The sequence below is a fragment of the Orbicella faveolata genome, unplaced genomic scaffold, assembly GCF_042242905.1.
Source record: "Orbicella faveolata isolate gen_17 unplaced genomic scaffold, um_ofav_v1 contig_36, whole genome shotgun sequence".
Lineage (NCBI taxonomy): Eukaryota > Metazoa > Cnidaria > Anthozoa > Scleractinia > Merulinidae > Orbicella > Orbicella faveolata.
In genome coordinates this window covers 15,122,501-15,146,674 of record NW_028301565.1, presented here as the reverse complement: position 1 = coordinate 15,146,674, position 24,174 = coordinate 15,122,501, and the positions used below count along the sequence as shown (strand labels likewise).

At 36.6% G+C, this 24,174-nt stretch overlaps 1 protein-coding gene and 2 long non-coding RNA genes across 4 annotated transcripts; 1 reads left to right on the top strand and 2 right to left on the bottom strand.

Moving 5' to 3' along the window:
• The first annotated feature begins 708 nt into the window (after positions 1-708).
• Positions 709-5,165, top strand: LOC149102386 (uncharacterized). Its single transcript, XR_016202576.1, has 3 exons — positions 709-769; positions 879-938; positions 4,401-5,165. It is a non-coding gene; the product is annotated as an uncharacterized LOC149102386 (long non-coding RNA).
• LOC110055909 (uncharacterized) lies at positions 1,509-20,429 on the bottom strand. Of its 2 annotated transcripts, XR_016202575.1 has the most exons (4): positions 20,352-20,429; positions 15,956-16,031; positions 15,068-15,366; positions 1,509-4,415 (listed from the first exon to the last, which is right to left on the bottom strand). It is a non-coding gene; the product is annotated as an uncharacterized LOC110055909 (long non-coding RNA). The 2 variants fall into 2 exon arrangements; XR_016202574.1 differs by lacking the exon at positions 1,509-4,415 and having other exon boundaries at positions 14,054-15,366.
• A 790-nt stretch (positions 20,430-21,219) lies between these two features.
• Positions 21,220-22,410, bottom strand: LOC149102385 (adenosine receptor A2b-like). Its single transcript, XM_089275155.1, has one exon. The coding sequence runs from the start codon at positions 22,299-22,301 to the stop codon at positions 21,372-21,374; it is 930 nt and encodes a 309-aa protein (XP_089131281.1). The 5' UTR covers positions 22,302-22,410; the 3' UTR covers positions 21,220-21,371.
• Positions 22,411-24,174: the final 1,764 nt, after the last annotated feature.

Below are 24,174 nucleotides of genomic sequence, written 5' to 3'. Positions count from 1 at the left end.
TAAAATTTATTTAAGCTCCCTTCATTAGCTTGTATCCAATGGGCGAAGACCTGCAAAAGAACGGATCTTGATGGAAATCTTTTTGTTTTTTGCTGGGAAAGATTTTAAAAGGGACATCAAAAAAGACTTCTTGACCTTGATGGTGTTTTTTTTTTCTTGGGAAAGGTTTTAAAAGGGATTTCAAAAAAGACTTTATGACTTAAGCAAGGTCTTTCATTTTTTTCATTGCATATTTACCAAAGCAAGATAAGGCTATGAATAAAGCCTATCCCAGTGGTTACATTTCCGAGGCACACACCCCAACCCAAATGTTGTGGAAGACCCCCTTCGGGAAGATAGCCGACTTTGTTAGCGCGACATGGTATAACGCCATTACGCCATTACTAATTACACTTCTGTTGAAGCGAAGTTGCGAAGTTGAGCTGAGTTTAACTCTGCAGGGAATTAAAGCCGGCGGTTGAAAACATTTTATGTGAACATTACCTGCGGACGCAACGACGATTCGATTAACATTTTCAGTTGCAACTGGCGGCTGCGTTGCAGGTAGGTCGGCGGGATATGAGAACTAGGCTTTATATGCGCTATATAGTTATATGCGGCCCCAAAGAGTGTATGGTTTTTCAGCCGTTTTGGTCATAAATAGGGTATCAAATATCACTACACGAACACTCGAGATGAGTGAACTCTCCCAGCATTCTTTGCAACAACAGTTCGTCCATGTTATTGAACCGCGAAAGTTGAACGAAGCCGACAAAAGGCAGACGAACAGGTTAATTTGCTCTTATTCACTGTGTATTTAGTACCTTTCCTTCTAGTGCTTTCATGCTTTGTTCGCATGGAGGACTTTCTCCTTATCAATGTACTTGTTGTATATTCAGGGAAGAACTGCGCTTAGAGCTGGAGAGCTTTGTTGGCGAGCGATTGAACTCGTATTGCAGGTAAGCTTTTTGGACAAACAAAATATATGTGATTTATTTACATTGTTAACTGTAGTATTATGTATTTCTTCCTCTTTTGATCGGGTTCCAGCTTGCTTCTAAGTTAGCTTCGTTCTGCAAGAAACATCATCGTGTATGTCCCCCCTCCCCTCCCCTCCCCGCCATATGTGTATTTTCGTGAGTGTTACCCCCCCACACACACACACGCATACATACAGCAGACAAGATCAAATAAATAGAATGGCTATATCTGCCTAAGAAGGTGAATAATTGTATCTCAGATGAATTATTTGTCTTGTTTAATCATAACGAGATTTTTTAGAGTAATTTATCTGGAATGAGACAATACATAGCAATTAAGCTTATGTGTAAAATGTTTTGGAAATTAATGTTTTGAAATGCTTTTACTTGTAATGGACATATTTGTATCAGTCAATCTGAAACCACCGGATCCCCTCCCTATTCCCACTGGGGAGGGTGTACTCCCAGAAAAATTGGGTGGAGCACTTCTGAAAACCCTTACTCTATTTAGCAAAATCCTTTTTTTTTTTTTTTTTTTTTTTGCTACGATTTTTCCTACCCTGTTAATGCCCTGACCAAACATTTGATACCCTATGTAAGTACTGACCTTTAAATCAATACTCTAGCTGTTTCAGACCTGGCAACATTTAAGAATCCTTTGTACACGCAATGTAAAGCTTGCAAGCAATGTTACCATTTCAGCCAGTTTTTTTTTCAAGATAGGTGAAATTAAAGTAAGAAATTTCGCCAACTACTGTATGTATTCTTCTAGTTTTCTCTAAGATTTATCTTAATGCTGATTATTATCTGATATTTTGTTGCATGCGTTGTCTGTAGTCGCCAACCACCAAATGTGTGATTTCTTATCCAAAATTAAGGTGGCTGAACACAGTTTTTGATACCTGTGTTTCATTTGCCTTTTTCTCTAAAATCCTTGATCCCTCGGTCGTCAAAAATGGCAGCAAGCTAGTTAACAACACAAACTTTGGTTTTTTTGGTGGTTAAGCTGACGTATTGGCCATTGTCATGGCAACATGAATAAATATAAACAGGCCTTTAAAATCGGTTTTGTTTATTTGCAGAAAATCTAGTCATTAGATTTTCTTTATAATTTGCATGCGACAAGCTTGTAACGATTCTCACAAGTTAACACCACTTTGCTAATAATTTAACAGAGAGATCTTTAACTATCCCTTGTTGAAGGTTCACTGGAATATCTAGAATTTCCTTCGTTAAAGTTCAGTTATTTTCAATACTCCAGTTACTTATTTCCTAAAGTATTTTTGTGCCAAATTTCGTGAAATTCTAATGAGTGGTTCTCAAGAAATAGGCGTATTTCCGAGAGTGCAATTTTCATTCAATCGTAATTTTTTTACTTACTATGCATGTGCTGCATTTAACTGGGTTCTTTTGGTATGAAAGAAAAAGCTGAGAATTGCTGGGTTCTTTGCATCATTACCTTTTCTAACATATCTTTGTAACAAAAGACTAAAGCCATCAATACGCTGTGTTGAATTATAGAGAAAAATAGCAAAGATACTGCGGGTGTTGAGTAAATAAAATGATCGCTCTATTGACGGCATGTTTGTTTTTTGCAATCCTTGTGCTCACGCTGAATTGCATCAGCAAAAGCGCATGTCAAACTGTGTTCAGTCACCTTAACATCTGCTTAAAATGCTCGTTTGTAGCCTGATAATTATGTATTTTCAATTGCAGTAGCTGATCTTAGAGACCTAAAGACAATTTTACTGGAAATTAGACCTACAGGCAAACTTCTGGATCAATGTTAGAGATAATGGTCACGGAGTGAAAGGTCAAAATGTCAGGCAATTAGCTCATAATAAGTGCTCAGTCTTCAAGATGCTCTCAATTTTTGTGTTTTATAATTTCATTTTTGTTTTGCCCAAGCTACATAGATTTGCAATAAAAATTTAGATTAAGGGATACTTTTGACCAGGAAAATTGTTTTGACAGGTACTCATAAACCATGTACCGTGATTAATTGGTTCACAAAATTGAACTAAATTTTGACGTGGCACAACATTGTCGGAGCATATATAATTTTGAAAATTTGATGAAAAATTCAGGTTTAAATTACATACAAATCTGACAGTGCTGAATAACTGCTAAAACATGATATTCTAGTACTATGGGTTAGCTTTTCCAGCCACACTTATCATTTTCCCTCGCTAGCATTTGTAAAAACTGTAATTTTAGGGTTGCGTTTTGCTTTTGCAGGGCAAAATATGTACATGTAAGGCTGTCTCAACAAGAAAATAATATTCAAACAACCTACATGTAAAAGTTACAGTTTTGAAACAAGTTACTGAAAACCTCCTTCCTGACAAAGTTTGAGAAAATCAGTTTTTTTTTCTATCCTGCATAAGGTATAGGTGATTGTTACAGCAAGCTGCTCTTAATACCTGCCCACAAACACTTGATTTTGGATCTCATTGGTGACCAGAGAATCGCTATTTTGAGCTTTGAAATCATTACAAGAAGCAGATATTTAGTAATTAGTACACTAAAACAATGATACATGTAAATTAAAATCACAACAAGCTAAAACTATTTGACTTTTTTGTAAGTAAATCCCTCCTTTTTGAACAATGTTAGAGGATATGTAGATTTGAAAGATTTCCATGAAGCTTAAGGGGACAGTGTAATGAATTGTGCATGTGGTACATGTAAGTTTGGTTTACAACTCAAAACGTTTAGGCTGAAGTTTGTTTGACAAATTTAAAATGGCAATGAGTAGTGGAACAAGTGGAAACTAGCCATGGTGTGTGAACAAGAGGCGACTGCAATCAGGAGAACATGTTTGATGAATATGTGAAAGAGGAGTAAGCCTTCATTAAGCTTTGTATCCAGCTGTCAGTCTTGAAAGCATTGAGTGAAAACTTGGATTGGTCTCTCACTGCCGATATGTACCCCCGTCAGAATTGGTAAATAAGTTTGGAGTGGGTTGGTTGGGCTTGCTTTTTAGTGTTTCTCAGGAATTCCCCTTGACAAAGTTCATGTACTTTAACGGGTCATGTAGCCTGCAGAACAGGCCAATTAGCGGGGCAGAAAGCGAAATTTGCCCACAAGCATGAAGCACAAGACGAAAAAAGTCCGCCTGTAGTCACACCTTTGTTTATACTCTTCCAACTGTTTGCCTGGCGAACGGTTTTTGCTGATTGGTTGCTTTAATATGTCCAAATTTTCATGGCCCATTGGTGGCTGTATTAACAGGGTTCCACTGTAGGTTGCTGGTATCCATTTATAATCCTTGGTGAAGTACATGTAAGTTACTGTTTGAGTAAAGTGCTGTGTTCAAGATCATAACTCAAGGACTTTGGGAAGGCTTCTTAATCTGGAGACCATTTCACCTGGTGTTATGCCACTACACCATAAACATTTGTACACTATCTAAAATTTTCTATTTCTTCTTTTGAACAGCTGAAGACAAAATACCTGAGGACAAGACAGGAGGAGAATACTATCTAGTACAAGCTTATTCTAGAATGATGATTTTTATTTTTATTTTTATTTTTTTGCAATCCAGGACCAGGTAAACACTTGTGTTCTTATGCAATGATCAAATCAAAACTTAACCTGGTTCTTTCAGGGGAATCCCCCTAGGGCATCCCTACAGGCTACCCAAGTCATTAAATTCTGCTGCAGAAAAAGAATTACGATGCACCACTTTTTTCCTTTTTTAATTAATGCACTGTTATTATAGGATCCAAAATAGTCAGGTCGTTTTTCAAAATCAGGGAGAGTTCAGGGAATAAAACCAAACTACTGAACTAACTCCATTCAAATTAAAACCTATAGTGCAACACACTTTCAATAAGTGACCATCAAACTAACTAAGAACCAACACTACTCAACTTATACCAACAACTACTCACCCCTACAGAAGTCACTACGGTATTTCTTGACCTCAACAGAACTCTCATGATGTTCTTCAACCAGCCTCAACACAAACTTCACCAAAAGTAAACCAGTTGAATCAGACCATAAGTGATCAGTCACTGATTACTACCTTTTCATAATGGCTTGACAAGTTCTCATAGCATGAGTGCTTTCACACTAAACAAACTACTTAATGGTACTTGTCCACTTTTTTTCTTTGTGGTTGGCAACTTGACAGTTGTTCCTTTGGGCACCTCAGAATGGGACATACTGTAATGACTTCCTCAATGCCCACCATCCCTTCCCCCCCCCCCCCCCCTCACTCTCCAACCTTGTCATGATTCATTATTACACTGTATTTCCCAGAGTTCCCTAGGTTAAGGATTAGTTTTGAGTCGATCATTGCATTCCTTGATGTAAACCAAGTTCTGCTGTTAATATTGAAATAGCACAGACATGTAAATGATTTACAATGCTTTCATTGGCTCAGTAAGTAAACTACATGTAGTTTCAAAGTGGATGACATCTCATTGTTATATTTTATGTTTTTACTGTATTTCCTCCTTGAAAGCCTTGTTGGACTTCCTGATTTTTGCCCATACACATATGTAAGAAGGGGAAGCGGGCTTAATAGTAAGATCAAATATCAAAATTAAAATGCAATTTGTAGGTTGAAAAGGAGATTTGGAAAGACTTCTTTAATGGAATGGAGACTCGATATAATCAACCAATTCAAAGTCCTGGGATTGTATAAAACAATCAGATGATCTGTATAAATTTATCGTTGACACCACCAGGAAATTCTGTTCTTTTTGACCTCAACTGGAAGGGCTTAGAAATTTATGGCTGAAAGAGTGCTGAGCTGCTGTGTCAATGCTACACTGTAATATGATCACCCACCATATGGATCAAAACAGGAAAAAGAAAGAGGTTGGGGCTAATTATAAGGGATACTGGATAGAGGAAGTTAATAGGAAATTCTGACTAAAATTCGTCATTAAACACCCCCTTCCCCTTTCCTCTCTCCTTACAGAAACTTCAAGCAAACTGCAATTTTTCATCATTGTTGAAAAATTGTACTGGGGCAGGGGTTGGGTTGGTGTCCTTATACAGATGGGCCTGAGGATCAGTGGAAGAGATTGCTCTGTGATAATGTGAGAAATGCGCATACATGTACCCCTGATTGGTTTCACATTCTAGACAACATACTGCCATTTAGATCATTAGAATCAAAAATAGATTGGCATAGACGTAAATATGGGGAGGGAAGAAGCATACTACAACATGGCAATCTTACCAGTTCATAGGTACATGTAACAAAGTGCACCTGGGGGTATGCACATTGTATGCTTTCTTGCCTTCAGAAAAAAACTACAAAACTTCAACTTCTTATAGTTGAAGGGTTGCAGATAAACTTTAAGGCAGGTTGTCGAGAAGGAATTCCATGGATGGGTCAATAAATGTTTTACACAGTGATGGAGAGAAAATGTCTTTTTTTGGGGGGGGGCGGTGGTGGGGCTGGAGGGTATAATTCTGCTTTTGTCCCTGATAGGGGTACTGAACAACAAGTAAAAATAAATGGGCAGGTTGGACTCTTTACAGAAGGAAGGGGCCAACTGAGGAAATACAGTAATTTTTCAGGAGAGGAGAACATTTCTGAATGTAGATGACTTATCATTTCATTCATTCTTGTTCTACATGTGCATGTGTATTTTAAAATATTTCTACCGTCCAATTGTAAAGAACATTTGTTCCAAAAATTTCCTTTCTAGCTAGTGAAAAATGAAACTCAATATAAGAAGTCAAGGGATTTTTTCAACTTAAAAAAGGTCACTCCAAAAAGCTTACTTTTTTGGCTTCGCCTATAGCAAGTAAACAATGTTTTTCCTTTCACCAAAGTTTCAGCCTCTGAAGTACCTGCTATCCTGAAGAAATTTGTCTCGAAAGAAGCAACTTCAGAGACTGCCATTTTGAAACTGTACTTGGCAGCCAGGCGGCGTTTATGTTACATCATTTCGTTTGACTTGAAATTGGCGGGAAGGAGAAAAACCTGCAACTGACTTGCATCAAAATGTATTTTTTCCAAGCGAATATCAACTCCTTATCAAAACATGTTAAGGACTGACTGATTTTAGCAGTGGTTGTTACAGTTGACAACTAGAATAAAATTATTGAGTAACTAATATAATTACTCTCTGAAAAGCTGTTTTACAAATTCTATGGCTGTTCTGTAATTTGTTTTGGAGAATTCTTTGTTTATGTTTATTCACATTATTATTCACGTTCTTCTCTGAGATGTTATCCACTTTCAACAAATTTATTTAGAATGCATTTTATTGTTGCGATGTCTGTTAGTTTTCAGTTGACCTCTGTTTGGCTATGCATGTCTGTGGTATTTGTAGTTACTGTACAGTGGCCCATTGGTACAAATATGACTTTACCATTCAGTTTATTTATCAACACTTATCCCTTCAGCATGAGTTTGAAAACAATACATTTTGCAAGTTACCCAAATCTGCAAAATACTTGGAAAATATGACGACTTGCAAGCAATGAAAAAGCTTGAAATACTTTGGTTTGTTCAATCTGTTGATCACCAGTTAAGTGCAATTTGCAAGTGTTAAAATGAATTTTTCATGAAATAAAAAAAAATAATATAATAGTAACTGCACTTTGGTATTCAAGAGTTCTACAGGGCAGGGGTACGAGTCTTTTCAAGTTCCAAAATGTCAATTGTGTATCACCTCAATCAAAGAGATTTAGTTATTTTGATTTCTACTGAATTCCAATTACTTTGATTTTACAATGAGGCTTTATCAAAACGAATTATTGATCAGTAGAAAATGAAAATGGTGATTCCACTTTGCTATTTGATTGTTTCATCGTTGCTTGTTTATGGAGTTCAAAAACGTCTTGCGAGTTTTCAAAAAGATTTAATTTTCATTTCTGCTAAACTCTCATTTCTTTGACTATGCAGATTTATTACAATGCATTATTGATGAATTTAGAAATCAAAATTGGGATTTTGCTGTGTGATTCAGATATTTTATTTCTTTTAAAAACTAAATTCTCATAACTTTGTTTGAACTTTTGCTGAAGTGATAAGTACAAAATAAATGTCAATTACCCGTTCTATTTATTAATTCCTTTGAAATAAGGCTATGAAGTCTTGGTTGTTTTATGGTCCAGACCTCGTGGAAAATCCATGAAAATACATACCACCCATTTGGGTTGTGTTTTAAGTGAAGTCTCTCAACAAAACAATATGGGCCATTGTAAAGTTAGTGATATAAGGGTACAGGGAAATCACTGCTGAAATGCAGTGTATGTTATAAAGCTCTCAGAACCACAAAGACGCACAACTTGAGGATGTAGCTGTGTCTACATTTCGATACAATATAATCTCGAAGTCATGTTTACAAATTCTCTTGAAATATTGCAAAATCCTTTTTTATAAATTTACATTTACAAAGAAAAAAATTTAAAAGCCACTTAATTTTCTTGAGGATTTAGCTGTAAACTTGGATACAATTTAATTTGTAATTCATTTAAAAAGATTTTCTTGAAATACTTGACACTTCTTAAAGTTATTTGAAAATTTACAATTACAAAGAAAGTTAAAAACATGCATTTAATTTCCTTGAGGATGTAGCCGTCTGTAAAGCTGGATACTATTTTAATCTTTAATTCATATTTTACAAAATTAATTGTCTTGAAATATTGCAAAATTCTTAAAATTATTCGGAAATTTACTATCACAATTCAAAGTTGTATTAAATTATCGTTGTTTTTGTAATTCCGTTTATAGTGCGTCTTTGTGTTTAATACCATATTTTTGAGGCACAAAATGTGCTTAGTTGCTCAGTTTGGAAAATGGCTTTTCCGGATTATTTTCTTTTTCGGGACCAACGCTTTTGACGTTAACATCAGGCAAAAAAGTCATTGTCGCGTTCCGCGGGTTTTTAAAAAATTAGCATTTACTTTTACATGCTGAAAATTTCATCGCAGATTTTTGTAACCAAATTATAGCGTGACATGCAAAGACTTGCGTCACGCTTACGTAAGGACGTTCTTTGGCAGTTGCTCAAAGTGTGAATAAGGAAGGGCTAACTTCTTTGAAAGTTGACTTCTTGAGCAACTAAGTACAGATTGCAACTCGCAAATACCACAGCGAAAACGCGATAGAAGTACAATGAGAGTTTTATGGTAGTCAGTTTTTTTAAGTAGTGGTTTTCTTAAAAGCAGAACTTGGTTTGTGGTCCTCTTATTCAGTGTAATCTCTTACGCAACTAATCTCTTGATGTTTTCGATGGCGGCGTGACAAGTGCGTTGTATGAAACATTGGGTCGTTTATCATACCGTGTAACGGACAGAATGTATGCGAGACAGCTGCTACAGCGGTTGGAGAAAGTTGGAACTTAGTTCTACTTTCTGTAACCGTTGAAGCGACTTATTTTGCAAACGTTTTGTCCGTTGCGCGTTGTGTTACACGGCTCGATGTTTCATCGACTTGTCACGCCGTTTGCGAGAAGATTGCGGGGCAGGTTGCGTGACAGATTACGCTGTATATCAGGACTTAGTCATGGACACAAGTGTTTACCTGGTTAGGTATGATGGATTGCTGGTGAAAACGAGAACACATAAAACTGTCTCTTTGTCTCTTTATTTGCGTTTTTAGTGTTAAAAAAATAAAAAAAATCTAGCCGATCTTGTCCTTGCTTGTCGGGTTGTTTCACTCTGCTCTTAGTGAGAGTGTTTCTTCTGTTCCTCATTAATATGCCAACTTTAAAATCCTGGTTTGTTTATTTGCTCCGCCATTTTTGATGACGACACTTGACCACTTAAATGATATGGCCGTTTGCTCTCAAGTGGAGATGGCATAATGAGGGAGGTGAGAGTTTGCTCCCCATGTCTCCTCGGTTTCATTTAATTACATCATAATACCACACCATTTGAATTGGAATTTTTATTAGCTCTGAGAGCCGTAAGTAATGCGCGAAAAGATTAATACCAAAATAGTAAGATTTAAGATGCGTGTTCCAAGCAGTGTATCTAGAAATTTCCGTAGGAGGGACAAGGAAAACAGGAGCGCTAAAGTACAAGTCATGTTTAGTAATTTCCATGGATGCCAAGAAAAGAATCCAACGCAAAAAATCATTGATCTGACCTGCCGACCAAACCTCCTGCCGACTGTCCTCTCACAAACTTCACCAAAAGAACACAAGTCACTTGAAACTCTACCGTCCAAGCTGATGCAAGTTAGGAATTTTCGCTTATGTTTAAATAAGATCAAAGTTAAAGCGATGAAAGATTAGTAATTTGTTTCCAGGTGTAAGCGTATTTTGCTAAAGTAAATAAGTACTAAGGCGAAAGCAAACGGGCGATTTTCGTCCGTTCACATAACCTAGAATTGCGTTAACTTTGTTTTGATATTTAATTTCAGTTATTTAAAATCGATCGAGTCTAATTTGTAAAAAAAATCCAAATATTTTTCGAAGAAATCGTAGTTTAAATATTCATAGTAAATCTCATTAAATATTCACAGTTAAAATCATCTTAAAAAAGGCCAACACGGTGGAATTTTGAAACTTATTTGTGCTTTTGTTATTGTTAATCTTGGCTTTGAATAACGTTAAACGACTGATCCTCGGAAACTTAGGGCATTTAGTCGGAAGAGTCGACGTAAACCGAGCGGCAAAATCGACCCCACGAAAGGTTTTACCGCTCGGTTTCAGACTTCGTCTCGTCACGATTAACTGCCGCTGCATTGCCGAGGATAACAACGAAGTTGAGCAACTATTAGAAAAAAAAATTGAGAAAAGTTTCCTAGGTTTAGTTTGTTTAAGACGTAACGATGAACAATTGGCCTACGAAATTAAAAAAAAAAAAAACGTTGAATTTACAGTTTTGGAATGCAACATTGATTATAAGCTTACAGTTATGTACTTAGTCAAAAAATACAGTTTCCGCGGTAAATCTCAGGTTTTGGAAATCAAAATGAGAAAATGGCCAAAGTTTACTGAAAAAAAGAAATTAAACACCAACTTCAAGATTAAGTAAGTTAAAGAAGGCAAGATAAACCCTAGACGTGCAAAAACTAAATATCGAACTATGGATATGTTTGATTACAAAAAAGTCTTTACGAGGCTAGTTAAACGTTTTGGAAGTCAAAATGAACAATTGGCCTACGCTTTGAACTTTGATCACGGAAAATGTAACTATATGTTTAGTAGCTAAGATTAAAATTTTCCAAAAAGACGCTTCCTTCATAGACGTTATTTGTATCATTACGCAACACTCCGAGAAGTGTTGCGTTACAACTCAAGTAACGCCAGCGCAGGAGACTGCTTTTTAGTCCTTTTAGGTTAACTAATTCCTGGAGTTAATAAAAAAAGCCAAAGTTGTAATTACAGATAATTTTAATTTATAATATAAGCGGTTAATGTTCTTAATTTTTCTTTGAACTGTGGACTGATAGTGTTAATAAATCATGTTCTAAGATAATTGTGACTAATTTACTTTTAATCGATACCTAATTTGTTTTTATCTTTAGACTTTAAACGAAAAGAAAATTATTATTTTTAATTTAAAAAAGCCCTAAACGAGAATCAGCTCTTTCAGAAGAATCCCAGAAGACTATCAGCTCAATCTAGTGTCGCTTGTGAAATTCCAGTCAAGCCAGATCAGTGACCTTCATTGTTTAAAACTAACCCCAATATCCTGGAAATGTACTACCCATGACCTGCAGTAAAGCACTACTGTTTTACGTCCTCAACAACAGAAAAATTCTAGAAACACTGATTGAAAACAAAGATCTTCCAAGCCAATTGGAAGAAAGGTGTGGTTTTCTGACGTAGTCAAGTAAAGCCAATTGAAAGACATGAAAAGCAAACCCTCACCTTCTCCCATGATGCCTTCTCCACTTGAGAGCAAACGACCACACCATCAAAGTGTCCAAGTGCCTCCATCAAAAATTAGCGGAACAGATAAACTCACCAAGATTTCCCAGTTGGAATATCGCAGAGGAACGTCAGAAACACCGTCCTCAGAGCAAGAGTTTCCACAACCCTGCAGGGACATCGATCGGCTAGATTTAAATTTGACCATTTGTGTTGTGTGCGGGTGTATGGGCCATCTCAGTTCCTGAAAATAATCTAAAATATACTTAGTTCAGTGGAAAATATCAAATCCACAAAGAAAAAACTAACAAGCTCATTAGCACAGTGAAAAAAAAACTATTCACTTGAGTTAAAAAAAACTTATGCCCTAACTAACTAGTTCTGCTATCAAATTGATACTTAAGTAGTAATAATACTTAGACATACTCAATCTGCTTTAGTTAAAACCTTTTGGAGAAAAGTAGGATTAAAAAGCCCGATTCCCTAACTGGTTTTGAACTACTGAAAACTACTGCATCGAAACCCTAACGAAAATAACCATAAGTGTTAATTTTCTCTCTATTATACGTGATGCCAATATTATGGCTGACTAGGAACGCCCACTAGATCTGAAGGGTCTGTTCTACACCCCTGCTCTTCTGACTATCCCCACGTTTGGCCTATCTTTAACACGTTAGTGTCAATACTATTGTGAAGACCTTATGACACTACAATTTGTAGTGTTTTCTTAGCTGAGTTAATAACTAATTGTTTACTTCTGTGCTAATGAGCTTGCTGTGGCACCTTTAAACAAAGGAGGCAAAGAAATTATTTTAGAAAAAAAAAATAGTTTTTCAAAAATTGATGGAGTAAGAAATAACAATTTTGTGTGACTATAAATGCATGTTAGTGATATAAATTTGTGAAATCCTACAGATTGGTATTGCATTGATTTCATAATTTCTTAATCCTACAATTGAATATACTTAAAATGCATTATTTTGAAAAAATGTAGCTCAGATTGTTTTGTAATACTGATCGAGTAATAAATAACAATTTTGTATAACACTTTTTAGTAAATTGAATAAACTTGTGAAAAGCAGCAGATTGGTAATGCATTCAATTAATAATTTCTTGATCAGCCAATCGAGTTTACCTGCATTACCACAAAAGGGTAGTTTTAGAAAGCTTCCTTTGTTCAAAGGTGTTAAAAAAAAAACCAATACTATAGTTTCAAGCACCAACATGCTATTGATCTGAAAAAAAATGAAAATGTTGCTCACCCAAAGAAAATAATTGTGATCAGTGAGAACTGAATTAGCTAATGATTTTAGAGCATGATGCAAATTGAAACTACAAAAAAAGTAAAATATTTTCTCGAATACAAGTTTCCTATTGAGCAGTTTCTTTCCCAAAACAAGTTTATTTGGATTACAAAAAGATTTTTTTAGTTTTGAGGAAAACTTTTTCTAAAGAAAAGCAAATAGCTTAGCATTCTGGCAATGGTATTTTAAGTTCAACATACATGTATCTTTTTTTCAAAATCAGACATAAAAATGAAGAGAACCTTAAAAGGTTTGTTATGTTGATGTTGGCAAAAGATATTGCTTTTCAACCCCACAGTCAATTTAAGATTTCTGAGGAAAACCAATGGAAGTGAATGGATTTCATCATAAAGCTGCTCAATAGGAGTCTTGTGAGAAGGAGAAACTAGGTTTTCATGAGCAAATAAGTGGCTTCTGTAAAATCAGATTTACTGTTAATGATTATATCCTGCTGTCTGACTTCTCTAGTGGTACCCCAAAATTTCTTCAATTTCTTTTAAGGAACTGAAGTAAATTGTTGTTAGAACTCAATAGGAATATTTTTAGCTTTGCATTTAGAGCATCCTAGAATTTAAAAATGAGAATTTTTAATGAGCTCTCAAAATGTCTGTACACACGTAAAAAATAAATAAAATGGTAATTAAGTTGTCACTGTATTTTCTAGTGATGGACACTTTGGACAAACACTTAAGAATAGAAATTGGCGATAATAATTTTGAATGACCTTTTGATGACTCATTCATCATTTTCAAATTTGTAAAACTAAAAGTGAGATTCTTGTGAGTTTTTTATATACTAAGAATGCATGTGAAAGTCTTGTTGCATCTGATTAAAAACACTACAATGTGGAATGTAGAGAGCATTAATTAAGAACTAAATAGTTTTGCTTTGATTGAGTCAGATTGAGTGTTCAGTTTAGGTTTCTTTTCTTGAATAAAGAGCATTTCATAACTTATTTCTAATTGATTATTTCTAACTGATTTCTAATTAATAGATGCGTGAGCGATGTTGGTTTGCCAACGATGATACCTTGGAGAAAAGGATCCAGTGGATAGTGTACATTTTTTTTTTCTGCATGGTTTTTTGAAATTTCATTGTCCATTTCTGAATTTGACAATAATAATTGCGAAAATTTACTATTTAAGTCAATTTTGAACAAAATGTCGGCTCTGTTTTGTTTTATGTCTGTACACATGAAAATACAACAAGAATTACCAAACTTTTAATTCACAGAAACAGATTTAACTATAATTGAGTTTCAGTTAATTTTTAGTGATGATTGCTATTGGCATAATTCCCAGCTCTCATATAATGAAATGTATGGAAAATGTGACAAGCAAGCCACTTATTTACAAATGAACGACACCCACACAACACACTGGTCAGTTCAATACCCTGTTTACATGTGTACTAGTTACATGTGCATCAAAGTGGTATTGGAATACAATGTTAAAGATCTTCAAATTGCAACTAGATAAATTTAAAGGTTGGTAATTGCTATGTAGCTGCATATCCTGGGCTTTTTATCTTAACTATTAATAGAGTTATTAAGTGATTATTTTGTTTGATTAAATGGTTGATTGATTGATTGATTGATTGATTGATTGATTGATTGATTGATTGATTGATTGATTGATTCAGGAATTTCCCTTTACCAATGATTAAAAAAGAGATCTATGAAAAAGACAGAAAATAAATAAAGCTTTTTCCCAAGGAAACTGCAAAACCACATGCACACATGTAACTAGGAAATAAACAGAGAGTAATAAATTGGTATTACAAATGTTTACCTTTAGTAATCAAAGAAGTGTTCATCTCAGTTGGCCCACCACAATGTGTCACCAATTTTGTTCAATTGGAATTTGAAAATATTGGTTTTTCAGGACTGAGGGAAACCGGAGTACCCGGAGAAAAACCCTCAGGGCAAGGTGCACTAGCCATCTCTGCTGCCAGAAATAACTTATATACATGTACCTTAATGTATCTATAATAATATTCAACTCACGAAAGTTTGCTGTCCAAGGCTTGCTTTCATCCACTGTGCTTGATCCCCAGTTGTCAGTTCTCAGTCCAGTCCTTGCTCCTTGATCCTCTGAACATTCTGAGTGCTTGGTCCTCTGTCCTGGGTCTTCTGAGTTGGGTCCTCTGTCCTGGGTCCTCTGTCCTGGGTCCTCTGTCCTGGATCCTCTGACTCGACTGAGTAGGGTCCTCCTCCTGGGTCCTCTGTCCTGGGTCCTCTGTCCTGGGTCGCCGGTCCTGGGTCCCCGGTCTTTGTTCCTCTGATCTATGTCTCTAACAACTTGCCTGCAAATCCAATATGTAACTAGTAAGTATTTTGTACATGACTTTTGCTAAACTTGCATAAAAACAATGTGCAAATAACTCTTTTCTCTCAAAATTTCACAGCAGAGTCTTAAGAATTTCACAACCTCCTAAAGGATTACCCAAACATTTCTACCCCACCAAAACAAACTAATTTCCCGAGCAATCAATCATTGTTTTTGCAGCAGAATGTTAGCCATTAGCCAGGCAATGATATTCCTTGTTGGGATAAATGATTCTGAACCAGATATTAACTCTGAAGCCAGAGCCAAAAAAATTCTGATTCATTTCAAGGAATAATATTGACCCAGGAATAAGTAAGCTTGAAATGAGAAACTTAAAATCCTATGAACTAGGGGACATCTCAATGAAATGAACACTCTTCTCTGCTCATTACTCTCATTATGATGACATAAAATTTAAATAGTTTGCATATATACATTACTTGCAAAAAATTTCGGACAACCTTAATTTCGGACAAAAAAATGTCCAAAAATATAACCATCTGAAAGTGCCTGAAATTTTAGGCCTCCAAAATATTTACAGTAGAGTATAAAGTACATACACGTACTTTCTTCTTGGAGAGCGCCATCACAGGCATGATGAAGCAAGAACTTGAATTAGGATTTGCTTGTTCTTTTTATCACCTGAAAGGAAAATTTTTGTTTCTTTTGTGAGAACATACAGTCATGTGATGCAGATCAATGGAGGGTGTAATTTGCAGGTTGCAGATTGCAGGTCGCAGGTTGTAGATCAAATATAGATAATAGTAATGAGCATAAATAAATAAATAAATAAATAAGTAAATAAATACCGGGTGTTATTATGTGTTTTATTGGCAAGACTGTCTTGTACTAGTTAATGATCAACTCTCCACTGGTGTTTATATTGGTGTTGTGATGCTCATCTGCAAAGTCATCTTTATTTACATGAATGTCCGGCTAATTTAAATAACTTTATGCTAATTTTTTTGGAGATCAACAGGGTTAAAACAGCAACAATTATTATCGTGAACTTGAATCTTGAGTTGCTGAACATTGCAAGGTTAAATTTGTAAGAATTCCAAGTTCTAAGGTAATCTAAGTAGTGCCGATTGTTTAAAAAGTAATTAGAATGCCTAGAATGTAATAAACCTTGATAATGAAGTTCATGTTCATGGTTAAGTCTTATATTTTGTTTCTTGTTTTATGTCATCTCTAACCGATACCAATTAAAGTTAGGAAAATGTTTGCGGTTCGGTGTATGTGCAACCCTTTACGCAGCCCAATCAAGTTTATTGTATATTGTCCATGAACCAATCAAATGGGAGAAGATAACTCTGCTTGCTTAACAATTTAAGTGCAGCACTATTTTCGGAACTATCTGTGGAACTATCTTTGGGTGAAGGACATTCACAGCCTGCGCGTATATTCATAAGTGCATAAATGTTTATATTCCCTCAAGTTTGCTGTGATTCCTGTGATTATTATTACCATTTTCCAGCTACCATGAATGGCCAGCTGTTCCAAAAACGCAGAGCGCGGAGCGCAGAGTGTTAAAACAATTTAAAAGCAAATGAAAGAATAATTAAATATATGAATAAAGTAGAAATAGAAATTTAAGAAATAAAAGGGACAGTATTTTTGTGCCTGAGCAGTTAGATAGACGTGAAATTGGCCTCCCTTCAGCAGGGGTGAAAACAAATGAACTGATCGCAATGCACGTACACACGAGAAGGTTTGTTCTCGTTTATACATGTATTATGCAATAATAGTTATGACCGGTCAATTAAAAACACAGACTGCAGTCGGTAGGCCACATTTAGGCCACAGTCTGAATTTTACATCTGATACATGTACTTAAGTCCGTAGTCCACAGTCTGCAGTCCACATTTATACTGACAGTGTAAAGGTACATTTTGCTGACCCTTGGTCCATGGACTACCCTGATTAGACCTGGTCCACGGACTACCTGAATGGACTACCCCTGGACTACCCTATATGGACCACCCTGAAATTTGTGGCAAACATGAATTTAACGATGCTAGAACCCAAACAAAAGATGCAATCCATCGACAAACACAATTACGGAACACTTGTGATATAACAGATTTAACAATTATGGCGGGATTGTTCAGAAGGCGGATAACACTAACCCAGGATTAAAAGATAACCGAAGTATAATTTTTCTTGTGTACAAATGTTTTTCGCTGCTTGTGTTTTGTGTATTTTGAGATTATGTATCAGTCAATTCCAGCAGTGCCCATCACCACCCCCACTCCCTGGGCAACTGCAGGGCATTTGCTCACGTTGTTAGTCCCAGGGGTTGGGCATTCGCAATTTTATCGCAGTCCAGGGGCTGGGCATTTGTGTACCATGGGGCGACCCCGGCATTTGACACACATGTTTTCAAAAGTGCCAGGGATGAGTTCATTGGGAAAGACAAGGCGTTTGTCGAACAATTGCTTGTCTGTCAGGGACTACAGAAACTTGTAGATGTTTTTAAAGGTATGTTTTCTCAATTTCAGATATTTCTTCATTTCTTGTAAGCATATAAATATAAGCAACAAGGTGAACCATATTTATTTTCTCACATAACAACCACTGATGTAAACACAACTATTTCATGAAAGTGGAGTTAAAACTTAAGGTTTGCGAATTCAAATGATGTGATCTTCAAGACAGATCTTGCGAGCTTACATGTAAAATACATTGCATCATCATTTAAAATGTCTTGATTCTTCACAGAAAAAGTAGCCTGAGAATACAGGGGCCTAGCATCGCTTGCAGCTGGGGGCGTGTCTGCCACAATCCCAGCGTAGTTTTATAATATTATAATAAATGTTCCAAAAGCGTCATGGCTTTTTCTTTGTTAAAAGGCTTTGAAATAGGTTTTAGAGCACTACAAATTCAATGATTGAAATTGTACTGCTGTTAATAGCAATATGCACGTTTTTAAGAAGGCAACGCAAGAAAATTAAATTGCAGTGAAATATGATGAACTACAAATCACCCGCGTAGAAATCTATTTATATTTGAAAATCTCATATTATATGTTTGTAGCTGTTTGTCTTTGTTTGAAATTTTTTTAATCTTTCATATATTGATAACACATAAGAAATAACTTGAATATAATATTCAAAAAAATGGTTTTTATGCGACAAAATATTTAATGTCACGCTATCCTCTAGCAAACTATTAAAAACAAAATATATAGAGGATATTACACAGTAGCGAGAAGATATGAATTTTATGTTTGAGTGGCAAAAACAATATCTCACGAGTTTACTGCACTCACTCGTGAGATATTATTCTTGCCACAAGAACATAAAGTTCATATCTTCGAGCTAACATGTAATGTTCTTTTTATTATATAGACATACTGATGACAGTGGTTTTGACAATTTTCTGAAGATTTCCGACCGCTTTCTGAAGATTTCCGAAGATTCTCCAAAACTTGTCCAAAGGTCACACGAATATTACCGCACATTTTCTGAAAATTTCTGAAGATAACCGAAGATTGCCAAAGATTACCTAAGATTGCCGAAGACTTTCGAGGAAGACCCATACATACATACATACCTACATACAATACACTTTATTTCAACTCAAATTATCAGAGTAGCTCTATTGAGCTAATATCTTCGAGAAAGAAAAAAAAGTACACAAATCAATTAAATTATTAAAATACAATAATAGTATTAAAACTACTAGTAATACAATAATTATAACTACTACTAAAAGTTCATTTTCTTTACGACTTCAAAGATGTTTCGATGATACGCCAATGAATTTAAGTACAATTTAAGAGAAAAACTTGATATCAGTGAAATCATTGATATCTTCACTAGTATGGAAAATACGCCACTTGGGTCCCAGATGTGGTTTTGTATGAATTTTACAAGTGGTGTATTTTCCAGTAAAACAGAGGTGTCTATATAACAAAAAAAAATAAATATAATCAGAATCAACTAACAAGTACTGTTGTCCTTCAAGTCTTACCGTTGCATTGTGTAGTTCCAGAAAATATCCATACCTCCCCCACAGAAGGGATTTTTTCCAAGACCCCCACCCCTCTGGAAATTCCAATTAAACTTGATACATTTCTTTAAATTTTTTGGTCTTAGAGAACCCCCACCCCCCAGGAAATTCCAATCCCTTCTGTGGGAGGAGTATGGATATTTTCTGGTACTGCACATTAAAGTACTAACATGTGAACATTTTCTTCACTGATTAATAACAAAACTGCAGAGGTGTTGGAAGGTAACGATCCCGGTGGCGGGGCATTTGCCCTAGTTCTTCATCCCCACCCCTGGGCATCTAGACAGCTCATGTGTCCCCACAGTGACCCCAGGAACACATAAGCTTATGCGTCCCCACCCCGGGAATTTGCCCATTTGTTTTAAAAAAATGCTAATGCCCGGGGGTTAGCCCGGGGGGAGGTGGGGACGGGCGCTGCTGGAATAGGCCAATTCTGATATATTAAAATTCCAACTTTGCTCCGAGGCTTAGGGGAATAAAAAAAAAGAAATTGCATCAAGGATGAGGGATGAATAATTAATTTCTTTTGTTTGATTCCCGTAAGCCTCGGAGCCAAGTTAGAATTTTAATATATCGGAATTGACCTATTGACTGACGCATTATTCAAACTCAAAACGGAAGGCCAAACAATAAAAACAGAAAATCTCACCGCAAAGTTACAAAACTCAAATCAAAATTTTCGCTTAACCTGGGTTGGGTTAATCGGGCTTTGAACAACCCACCCCAGGGCTTCACTTCTAGTCTTAGCTTGGCTAAATCTAAGCTCATATATTATCCTTTTATACTAACGATGTGCAAGGATTCCGAGAGGCCAAAAGCATGTCAACACATTCAGCTTATGAACTAGATAGCATGCAGCAGAAGCAACTTGAACGACATTCACCGACCATGCTATAAGCCAGAATAAAAATCTTCAATCGTATATATGCTGTTTAAATTACAACATACCTTATGCAGTGTTGCAGTAGTTTACAGCGCAACACGAGGTGATATTACGCCGCCATTTTGAATTTCCCACAAATTCTTTAGAGGGGCTCTGGGCTCAACGCCGAACACACGCCGAATGCTGAGCGCCGAATGCCGAATGCCGAATGCCGAATGCCGAATACCGAATGCTCTGTTTTCACTCGTGTTTGCTTGTGGTTAACTATTTTTTGTGATTGGAAAAGGCCAAATACAATACTAATGGCGCCCTTTCCAACAAATAAAAGCTAGCTGCAAGCAAACATGAGCGAAACTAACCGCAAGCAAACAGAGTATTATATTGGGCCTTCGGTTTGCTGTAAAATAGCCTTGTCGGGTACGCTACGGGTACGGGGATCTCCTAACTAATCTGTGGAACTGAAATCTGGTTCACAACGGTTTCCAGCCTGTTTCAGCACCACTTCTTTGATGAATTAAACAATACTAGCATTCCTTTTAAGCTGACGCTATAATAATGGCATCAAACAAATACCAAACTCTGCGAGATTAAGAAAGCACTGATCTCGAGCTCTCGTCTACTTATACTGATCAAAATGAAAATTCTCCGTTTGCAGTTCTGTTTCATTCGAGTGAAGAAAAGCACAGCCTTGTTCAATCCGTACTCACTGCTCTTTCTAACAACGAATTGTTATTTATCGCCGCAAGGTAGTAAAGAGTCATGGAGTTTGGTATCATGACATGCACGCTTCTCAGTATGTCATGATCAATGATGATCCGTCGAATACGAAAAAAAAAAAAAAAACAGCTCAACGCGATACTAGAGCCGTAGACTTTGAAGGCAGCTAACGAACTAAACCATGGTGCACAAAAAAGCCAAAAACAACAATGCCACTTTTTGTCCTAATATAAGCATTCTTGTTTATTTTCAGGTTATCATTACAACTCTAAACTTATTAAACTGTTCTTTACAGGCTTCCATCAATTTGGAAATATTTTGCACATCTAATAAAACGACTTAATATATCGTGTGTTGCAGCCCTGTGATTAAAATAATATCTGATTTCTTTGCCTAACCATTTTCCTCAGTATGTCAATAACAGTCCGTCGGATATGCCTCATCTTCCAGTAGTAAATAACAGGATTTAAAGATGAATTGAGAAACATCAGTGACCACGAGTAAAGAAAAAATTTCTTTAAATCGATGATCGGGCCGTATATCACAAAAGAAGCCAAACAGATCGCGCAAGGCATATAACAAACCCAAAAAGCTAAATAAACGTAAAATGTACCAACAGCAGATTTTCTAAGGCGTGCAAAATTGATGATTTCGCCACCATCCTGTGTAACTTGATGTACTTGAAAGGTTTGAATATCGTTTCTATGACGTCGCAGAACTAAATACGTCTTAATATACACCAGTGCTGTGATAAGGAAACCAAAAACGGCAACACTAGTCAAAAGTATGTGATGGCTATCGGACTCAAGCCAGAGGATAAGTGGAGACGCTAACCCAGACACCACCCATACAGAGGCCACCGCAGCAACAACGCGAATGTCAGTCACGAGCTCCTGGTATCTCAGATGAAGATGGATTGCCAAAAATCTGTCTACACTCATGGCCAGAACGCCGAAGAACGAAGCCGCAGAAACAAAATTCATAATAACGAGAAAAGCCCTGTAGATTGCACAGCCAGTGTTGTTCTTACGTAACCATTTGATTAAAAAGAAACTGTAAAATGGTTGGGCGAGTAAACCAACACCGACATCAGAAACAGCAAGACTCACTAGCAATGTTTTTAAAGTCTTCGGTAGCGATGAAGTTCTTCTTATTGCGTAGATCGCAACAACGTTCAAAATGATGGCTGTATAGCAGAGTAGAGTGTTGAAGACGCAATTAGCGACGAGGGTCGGAAAAAATTCTTCGTGTTCCGAGATTAAGGGAAAGTACTCCAGCAATACTTTACACTCCTCCATGAGATCGAAAGATTTTAGTTTGTTCTACATAGTTTTTGACGCAGAGAAATCTTCAGTTGATGACTTGGAAAACGTGTCTTTCCACCTTCATAATCACTACCTCCGCTAAATTGGCTCGAATTGGAAGTGTTCTTTATCAATATTTGGTTAAAAAAATAAATATATTCCCCTTGTGTTTTCATAATCGAAACAAGATAAACGTCCAAGTATCAGGAAATGTAAGCAATAGTATTTAAACAATTGACTATAAAAAGATGACTTATCCATTACTTGGTCTAAATGTCTAACAAACGCCACCATTGTTTGTATAAACCAGCCATTTGTCTAGAGAAACAAAAGCAAGTGTCCATTGGTTTGCCTTTTCATTTGAAAATGACGTGGAATAAAGAAAAATATATGGCAGACAATTTTGCACGTATGCCATCTATTCCTTTTTCCCGTGTCGTATAATTTTACTTGTGCAATCAGTCATGCGTAAATATATAGAAAAAGTATTCACTACTCCAGTCCACAGGAAAGTCGACTTAACTATTCACAGACGCAAGCCGTCTAGACAGTTTTCTTTATTTATTAACGCAAGTCAGTTTACCATGTAAAATCATGTCATATGCTAGTTTTTAATAAAGCTGCAAACCTCAGAAAGTAAAGGGTGTTTGGGATAATTTTTCTATACATTTTCTTCGATTCCGAGCTTTTGCGAATGTTCGTCGGGCGTGTCGCGTCCCTCCGGTATACTCCTGGTGTATATCCTTGTACACATCCTGAGATGTCGGTACACGTCTTGATTCTTCTTAGTCATTTCACGAGCGGGCGCGCTTAAGCGAGCCGGGCACGCGCGAGTGCGGGCGCGGAGCTCGAGAGTATTTGTTCCTACACGCAATTCAAGGTTCTTAAATTAACAGACTCGACCCTTTCGACTTCTGGCAGCGTTCATGTGTGTGACGAGATTAAGGTACCATTTATATGGTCTCTGTTCCCGAGACAACCCTCTACCCGAGTCAGCGTCAGCCAGCGTTTATGTGAGAGAACGTTGTCCCGGTACGTGCTGCCCGCGAGTCAAAGTTGGCCCTCTATGACTATTTATATTCCTTATTAAAACACTCAAATGCGCAATTATGCCTCCGTGTTTGAGTTTCCTTCGGTCGCCTTTTCGAACAGTTTTGTCGAGTTCCCACTTCTTCGATACAAATTTCTGCTTTACAGTCCAAAAATCTAAGCCTTACATGGCACTCGGCAAGCCGTGATATTCCCCAGTCAAGTGCGAACCACAGTATTATATGAGAAAAGTTAAGTTATCCCGTCTGCCAGATTTAACCCGTTTGCGAAGCGAGATAACTCGCCCACCCGAGTTGTCTCGATACCAGAGAAAAATCCAGAGACGGGCTCGCGATCGTCATGTAAACGGTTGCTTGAATTTTTCAAAGAAATAAGTTAAACGTTATAGCTCGATCAGGGTAACCCGGGGGATCACACCTTGCAAGCCTACGAACGGATCAATTAAAAACCTTATCTGTAAATAGGCAAATGAGGCATCCCTGAAAGTCAAGCGTGTAAGGTAAGGTAAGGTAACTTTATTTTAAGTCGCAAACTTGGGGAGTGGCTGCCCAATCAGCAGCATTTCACAAGCTGATTTTGGCATGTTGTCTCAGTTAGCTTAGATACTGAGATATCGATAGTTGTTATAAATCGGCGCTTTATTTTCTTCTTCCTGGCTGGTGAATCAATCTTCAACTCTCGCTATTTTCGAACAAGAAAATCTCGAGCTTAATCACGTAATCAAGCTGAAAGCTGTTGACTGATGCATTTCTAAACACATCGGAGTGCAGGCTACATTAGACCGACCTTAGCAATGAAAGACGAAACTCGCACGTAC